This window comes from Corvus brachyrhynchos, unplaced genomic scaffold (genome assembly GCF_000691975.1).
Source record: "Corvus brachyrhynchos isolate BGI_N302 unplaced genomic scaffold, ASM69197v1 scaffold580, whole genome shotgun sequence".
Lineage (NCBI taxonomy): Eukaryota > Metazoa > Chordata > Aves > Passeriformes > Corvidae > Corvus > Corvus brachyrhynchos.
Window position 1 is genome coordinate 440,290 of NW_008240032.1, and position 6,918 is coordinate 447,207.

A 6,918-nucleotide genomic window follows, 5' to 3' on the forward strand; every position below is an offset into this window, starting at 1 on the left:
GCACTCAGTGCTGCCCCCCCCCCAGGCCTGTCCCCAGCTTGGCACAGCCAGGGCTCGGTGTGGCACTGCCCCCAGAGCTGTCCCCAGCGTGGCACAGCCAGGGCTCGGTGTGGCACTGCCCCCAGAGCTGTCCCCAGCCTGGCACTGCCCCCAGAGCTGTTCCCACTGCCCCTCGTTGGGAAGAACAGCCTGAAACTGTGGGAATTGGGACTGGCTTCTCTGTGCCACCTGGCAGTGGGATTTGGGGATTTTGTAGCCAGTTCAGGAGTTCTGACCCTGAACTCTTTGGAGGTTGAACATCTTCACTTAGAAATCTTCTAAAAGGCAAATTCTGTCTTCCTCCAACACACACAAAGTTCCAGCCTCATATTTTCATAGAATCATGCAATGGTTTGGGTGGGAAACACCTGAAAGCCCAGCTCACTCCAAACCCCTCCATGGGCAGGGACACCTCCCACTGTGCCAGGCTGCTCCAGCCCCAATGTCCAGCCTGGCCTTGGACACTGCCAGGGATCCAGGGGCAGCTCTGGTAATTCCATGCCAGCCCCTGCCCACCCTGCCAGGGAACAATTCCTGCCCAAGATCCCATCCAGCCCTGCCCTCTGGCACTGGGAAGCCATTGCCTGGGTCCTGCACGTGTGGGGCTGCTGCCGTGTGACTCCTTGGGGGTTGAATACGTTCAGTCAGGAATCTCCTAAGGCACAAATCCCCTTTTCCTACAATACCCCTCAAGCTCCAGCCCCCAGCAGCTGGAACCCAGAGCTGATTTGGCAGTACCTGTGTGGGATGCTCTGGGAGCTGCAGCTCCAGCATTCCTGGCTGTGTTTGCTGTGCCAGGTGTGGGACCTGCGGCAGAACAAGCTCACCTACACCATGCGGGGCCACGCCGACTCCGTGACGGGCCTGAGCCTCAGCTCCGAGGGCTCCTACCTGCTCTCCAACGCCATGGACAACACAGGTACACCCTGCTGAGGCTCCCGGGACACCTCTGGGTGTTCATCCCGGGAAAAAAGCACCCAGAGGTGGGGTGGGCTGCCAGAAGTTTGGCTCCGGAGTTAAACCGTGGATTCGCGTCCTTGGCGGGGGGAGCAGCTCCCTCAGGGGGGTTTGTGCCCGCTCCTGGAGGGCTCTGGGGACACGGGACATGGCACAGGTTTGTCCCCTCATGGCAGTGACAGCCCAGCTCCTGCAGGGCACTGGGGACACGGGACATGGCACAGGTTTGTCCCCTCATGGCAGTGACAGCCCAGCTCCTGCAGGGCACTGGGGACACGGGACATGGCACAGGTTTGTCCCTGAGCAGCAGTGACAGCCCAGCTGCCACCCTGCCCGTCCCATCGAGGTGCCCAGTGAGGCTGAGCCCATCAGGACCGTGCCCATGGGATGTGTCAGGATAAAGCAAATCCTCCTGTAAGGAGGTGGTGGCTGAATTCTGGGGTAGCTGGTTTGGATTTTCCCGCTCTGGGTGTAGTTACACGTTGCTGCTTTTGTCCTGCCAGAGCAAAGCTTCCTGCAGGGAAAGCTGCTGGTTCCCTTTGGCTTTTGGGGACATGAAGGGGACAGGGAGCACGTCCTGGGCACGGGGAAGGGTTTTCCAGGGCTGCCCTTTCCCTGGCACCCTCAGCTGCTGGCTCTGACTCTGTTGCAGTTCGGATCTGGGACGTGAGGCCCTTCGCCCCCAAGGAGAGATGTGTGAAGATTTTCCAGGGGAATGTCCATAATTTTGAGAAGGTGAGTGTGCTCCACTCCTTGTTCAATTCCCCCTGCTATTAACTTCTCTCTAAATTGTTTTTTTCACTTCAAGTTTAGGCCAGAAAGGGCCTTAATAAGAACTCAAAGAAAGATGAATACTTGAAGTGGGATTCCAATTAAAGCCTCAGTAACAAGATTTCTTTGCTCAGTTCAGCTGTAATTAGCTGTAAATTAAGTATTTTCTACACTTACCATCTACTTTGTGTGAAATAACAAGGCACTGGCTGTTTGCAGCAATAAAATAAAATCTGTAATTACCACCTCGTCTTCCAAGGGAGATCATTAAAGTGGTGCTGGTTAAAGTCTCCTGGCGATTTTAATTCAAGGAGAAGGGGAAAACTGAGCAGATCTGTGCATGTTCTTTTATTTTAGAACCTTCTGAGGTGCTCCTGGTCCCCAGATGGCAGCAAAATTGCAGGGGGGTCGGCTGACAGGTGAGTTGCCACTGCATCCCTCTGTCCCCATGGATTTGCAGCATTCCTGGATCCAACTCTGAAGGCTCAGGGTTGGGTGTGAGATCCCAAACAACCCTCAGGAGTTTTCCTGATTTCCTCAGGGATGCGTTTCTGTTGCTTTGGTGTCTGTGGAGGAGCTTCTGACTGTTGTAAAATCTGATGATTAGTGTCAAAAACTGGCTGGGGATCTGCTCAGGATCCCCCAGCAGGGCCAGCAGGTGACAGCGACATCTTTGCCACTGGGTTGGACCCCTGGGTGTCCTGGCAGAAGCTTGGGAGGGTCTTTGAGAGCAGGGTCTGCATGTGGGGTTAGAGGATGAGGAGCACAAATCCCAGTTACATCCCTGCATGCTGGGATTCCAGGGATCATTAGTGATCCCTCCTTTAACTGAGGAGAAATAAAGATCAATTAGCACACATCAGACTCGTGAATGAGAGGTTCTCTAGGCTAAAGTCAGCCGAGGAGCGAAAGGGGCAGAGGGAGAAGCAGCACGGGGGCTGAAGGTCCCTGTGAAGGACACCAACGGCCCCTGGAGCAAATCCAGGCCCAAATGCAGAGCCAGGGAGACAGGAATTCCTGCAGGCTGGGGGCCAGGGCATGGAGCAGCAGTAATCAGCAGATTAATGAGTTTCTGGTAGCAGAGAGGCAGAACTCGAGCTCTCCCTGCCCACTTTTAGTGGGGCAGCTGTCCCAGCATAAACCTGAGCCGGGACTCTGCCCCCAGCCCTGCTGGGCACTGACAGGGAGAGGAATTCCTGCCTGGGAGAGGAATTCCTGCCTGGGAGAGGAATTCCTGCCTGGATCCCTGCGTCAGGGGCAGGCTGAGCCCTGCTCTGGGCAGCTGTGCCAGGAGTTTGGGTCAGTGGGTTCATTCTGCAGGTGCTGATGGAGCTCCTGGGGCAGGTCAGACCAGGCCACTCCAATCTTTCTGCTATCAGAGAGCTTTCAGGTTATTTTAATTGTTATTTTATTTTCATTTTTGGGTTTTTTTAAATTAATTATTTTTAAATTATTTTTTAAATTTTTTTTTTGTTTTTATTGTTATTTTAATTTTTTTAGGACTATTTTCAGGAAAAGCAAAGCAAGGTTAAACAAACATTTTGTTTTGAGTACAAAACAGTCCCCCAGTGATTTCTCTCTCCTTGTGCACTGTGCCTGTGTTGGAGGGACAATCACCTGAATGTTTTTTGGGGTTGAGCCCTTCAGAAGTGTTGTAGTAAAATCAGCCACTTTGCCTGCCTTGCAACACCAAATTAAAAACCACAACAGCAGAGTGCCTTGAGAAAGCAACAGGGACAATTCCTGCCTGCTGGATAAGGGCTGGGCTTGAAATCATCCTCATTCAAGGCTTGCATTGCAGGCCTGGGGGCTTCCCTCAAGGAAATAAATCACAGAATGGCACCAGCCTGAGAAGTTCCTAAGGAGGAGGAGTACCTGGTGCTGGTGCCCAGTGTCCTGTCTGGGCAGCCAGCAGGGGTTATAAATCATTCAGGGCTTTTTCTGGGGGTGAAAAGCAGCATTTCAGTGAAAATCCAGGCTGATTGTACAAACAAATCATCTTTTTTTTTTGTTTTGTCTGGTTTGCAAAGCCCTGCCATGGAAAGGAAGGGGGAAACTGAGGAGCCCCAAAGAAGCCTGGAAGGGTCCAGCCTTGGTGTTGAGGGCTGAGGGAGGGGCCACCCATCCCCAGCAGGTCTGAATCCCTGCGGGAGAACCCTGGGATGCACAGTGACCTTCCCTGGGAGCAGGGGATTGCTTTTCCGAGTGTCCAGGGGCTGTCCCCCTCCCTCAGCCTCTGGAAGCCCAGGGATGCCCTGGGGGGCGACTGCAGAGCTGCTCTTCCCACCAAACCCAACTGCTGCCCTTTCCTGCTCCAGGAATTCCGTCTGAGCTGTCCATCACCTCCCCAAGGAGCGGGGTGAGCATCACCCAGCTGCAGCTCTCCCCAGCCACTGATTTCTCTTCTGTTGTTGCAGAGCTGAGAGCCTCGTGCCAAATTCCCTTCCCTGGTGCTGGGAAGGGAGGGAAGGAGGGAGGGAGGGGTGTGGGATACCTGTGCAGGTGAGCTGCAGCACTGCCTCCCCCGGGCCTGCAGGGTGTGCATCTTGTTGTGCTGCATCCAAATCTCCCTGGCCAGGCCAGGGCGTGGCTCTGCTTCCCTGTGGAGCTCCCCACAGCACACCCAGGGATTTGGGGCTCTGTTTCCCTGGCTCTGAGGCCGTTTGTAGGAGCAGTGGGAAAGCTGAGCTGGGCCTGGTGCCAGCCATTCCTTCCTGAGCTCCCAGGGAAGGATCCTGGCAGGTTCTGCCCCTCAGCTCAGGTGGGGGCTCAGGCCTGAGGGAGGGTGATGAGGGTGATCCCGTCACTCCCTAGTAACTGCTGGGAAGTGGATCATGTGGCACAGCCAGAGGAAATCCATCTCTGGAGCTGCTGGCTGTGAGGGATTGCACTGCAGCAGGGGCTGGGGGGCTCTGGGCCCCTCCTCACTGCCAGCCCAAGGTGATGCCTGGACGTGCAGAGAGTGTTTGGGGGTGTTTGTGAGGTGAGACCCCTCCTCCCCATTCCCAGTGCTGATTTTCTCCCTGTGCCTGCACTATCAGGGATTCCTTTGGCCTCACAGCTTTCAAATCCAAATCCCCTGTGCCCTGAGGGATGAAATGCAGTGCTGGCAGTGAGGTTTTTGCCTCTTGACCTTTTGATTCCTACCTGCTCAGCCCTCTGCTCTCCTGAATCAGTCAGGGCAGCATTTTTCTCCCGAGAAGTTCCTGTTTATCCGCACTCTGAGCTGTTCCAGCCAGCTCAGAACCACCTGGGGGTGCTTTCTTTCCCTGCTTCCTGCCCTCATCGGGCCTCTGTTGCAGGTTTGTGTACGTGTGGGACACCACCTCCAGGAGGATCCTCTACAAGCTGCCCGGCCACGCCGGCTCCGTGAACGAACTGGCTTTCCACCCCGAGGAACCCATCAGTAAGTGCTCCCCTCCTCCCCAGGAGGCAGCTCCAGGGCTCACTGAACTGCTGATCCTCTGGGAAGCAGCCCCCAAAATTGCCAGAGTGGCTCAGAGCCCCATTATGAGATTTAGGGGTGGCAGGGTCTTGTTTGCTCATCTGGGTGGGGGCAGCCTGGGCTGAGCACAGGGACTCTGGGACTGGGGTGGGGACACCCAGAGGGCAGCAGGGTGGCTCTGGGGGTGGCTGCCACTGCCCAGGGCTCGTCCAGCCTTCCCAGGGGCCACGAGGAAAGGGTTTGAGATGTCTGGGACACAGGGATAGAACCGTGTTTGGGGATTCTGTGAGGACGTGGATCACCTGCGGTGTCCTGACTTCCCCAAAAGCTGTAGGAAGCAAATCAGAGAATCACAAAATCACAGAATCATGGAATGGGTTGGGTTGGAAGGGGCCTTAAAGCCCACCCAGTGCCACCCCAGGGACACCTCCCACTGTGCCAGGCTGCTCCCAGCCCCAATGTCCAGCCTGGCCTTGGGCACTGCCAGGGATCCAGGGGCAGCCCCAGCTGCTCTGGCAATTCCATGCCAGACCCTGCCCACCCTGCCAGGGAACAATTCCTGCCCAAGATCCCACCCAAAGGAAGCTCTTGGTGCAGTGGAGGTGTCTCACACATGGCGCCAGTCAGAGCTGGGTGATGCAGAGCTTGTGGTGGCTTTTCAGAGCCATTTTTACCCTCAGCAGGAGCTGGGACCAGGTTCCATCCCCATTTCCTGGTCCAGCATGGGCTGGGCAGGGGTGCAGGGTGCTGTGTTTCCATGGAAATGCTCACCTTGGCCAGATCAGCAGCCAAAAATTGCCAGCAGTCCACCCCAAAGCCAAGCTAAGAGCTCGGTCATGCCAAGGGGCAGGGAGGGAGTTCTGGATTCATTCCTGGTTCTTCATGGCTCTTCCTGAGGCTGGGGCCGTGCTGGAGGAGCAGAGCCAGCTCCTCTCTGGGTGTGGGATCATGTGCCGAGCTCCTCTTGGGTCATCAATCACTGGGCTTCAGATAAAAATTAAAAAGCTATTATTAAGAACCTGTGGAGTCGTGCAGCTGCGGGCTGTGAAGGCCTGGGAACGCTAATCCTATAAAGCAGTGCGGGATGCTGAGCTGCACGGGCAGCCAGGCTGTGGCAGGGTGACACACACCGGGCTGCAGCTGGTGGTGGAGCCCCCAGAGCTCTCCTGGACAGGGATTAAACCACAGCTGGTGTCAAACCCAGCTCTTCTGGGTCATTCCTGTGGCTCTGTGCCTTGAATTCCCTGAAGGGGGGAAGGGCTGGAGAGGGAATCCTGTGAGGAGAGCCTGAGGGAGCTGGGATGGGGCTGGAGAGGGAATCCTGTGAGGAGAGGCTGAGGGAGCTGGGATGGGGCTGGAGAGGGAATCCTGTGAGGAGAGCCTGAGGGAGCTGGGATGGGGCTGGAGAGGGAATCCTGTGAGGAGAGGCTGAGGGAGCTGGGATGGGGCTGGAGAGGGAATCCTGTGAGGAGAGGCTGAGGGAGCTGGGATGGGGCTGGAGAGGGAATCCTGTGAGCAGAGCCTGAGGGAGCTGGGATGGGGCTGGAGAGGGAATCCTGTGAGGAGAGGCTGAGGGAGCTGGGATGGGGCTGGAGAGGGAATCCTGTGAGGAGAGGCTGAGGGAGCTGGGAAAGGGGCTCAGCCTGGAGCAAAGGAGGCTCAGGGGGGACCTTGTGGCTCTGCACAAGTACCTGACAGGAGGGGGG

At 56.2% G+C, this 6,918-nt stretch overlaps 1 protein-coding gene across 1 annotated transcript in view; it reads left to right on the forward strand.

The window, feature by feature from the left end:
• Nucleotides 1-6,918, forward strand: part of SNRNP40 (small nuclear ribonucleoprotein U5 subunit 40) — an 11,772-nt gene that overhangs the window by 3,106 nt on the left and 1,748 nt on the right. The window contains exons 5-8 of the mRNA XM_017743735.1: nt 838-958; nt 1,649-1,731; nt 2,125-2,186; nt 5,070-5,173. Coding sequence (XP_017599224.1) covers nt 838-958; nt 1,649-1,731; nt 2,125-2,186; nt 5,070-5,173 — 370 coding nt within the window. The remainder of the gene's footprint in view (nt 1-837; nt 959-1,648; nt 1,732-2,124; nt 2,187-5,069; nt 5,174-6,918) is intronic.